At 39.7% G+C, this 744-nt stretch overlaps 1 protein-coding gene across 1 annotated transcript in view; it reads left to right on the top strand.

Moving 5' to 3' along the window:
* Window positions 1-744, top strand: part of LOC119593981 (rotatin-like) — a 50,058-nt gene that overhangs the window by 15,379 nt on the left and 33,935 nt on the right. The window contains exons 21-22 of the mRNA XM_037943003.1: window positions 168-296; window positions 500-693. Coding sequence (XP_037798931.1) covers window positions 168-296; window positions 500-693 — 323 coding nt within the window. The remainder of the gene's footprint in view (window positions 1-167; window positions 297-499; window positions 694-744) is intronic.

Genomic DNA, 744 nt, shown 5'->3' with positions numbered 1-744 from the left:
TCTTGTACTAAATTTTATTACCTTATACATTTATATTTTTTAAAGTCCTTATTGTATCCCTCTTTCATCTTATATTTCCCTTCAGTAACTTTTCTTTACAATTACTTAACACACCTCTCCATTTGCCACCATCTCAAACCAATTTTTCTTTTTTTCTTTCGCCCACAAGGTTGATAAGCACATTCCATGTTGGCCGTGGTAGAGCCCACAATTCCTACATGGGGAGGATGGTGACCCTGTCTTCATCCCTTGCCCTTGTCCATCTGCTGTCACATCCATCAGGGAGTCTCATACAGGTAATGGTCTCTATCAAGACATGTGGTAATGTATGACTGCATAGCATATTGCAGAATCTTGCTTTCTTCTTCTCTAATAGAGTTACATATTACATTAAGTATGTTTTTGGTCACCCCTATGGTCAGGTTAGTAAAGAAGCATATTAATTTTTTTTTTTTCACTTTGTAAAACTAAACAAATTTTTTATGAATTCCAACCTCAGGATATTGGATCTTGGAGTGTTGAAGAGCAAGTCGACTGGTCTTGGCTAGTATCGCTGTGGGTTTACCGAGATCCAGTTGTGACAAGTACTGGACTCACAGTAGCAACGGCATTAACAACTCAGCCTCAGGGATCCCAGCTCCTGCATGAGAGTCTTACCCAAGTGTCTGGAGGAGTGTGGGGAGCAGCCCTTAGGTTGGTTTGCTTGTCTTTGTTATGGTTTGAGTTGTTAGCTTTTAGGATTTT

The sequence above is a fragment of the Penaeus monodon genome, chromosome 33 (genome assembly GCF_015228065.2).
Source record: "Penaeus monodon isolate SGIC_2016 chromosome 33, NSTDA_Pmon_1, whole genome shotgun sequence".
Taxonomy (NCBI): Eukaryota; Metazoa; Arthropoda; class Malacostraca; order Decapoda; family Penaeidae; genus Penaeus; species Penaeus monodon.
This window is presented reverse-complemented; position numbering and strand designations above follow the sequence as displayed.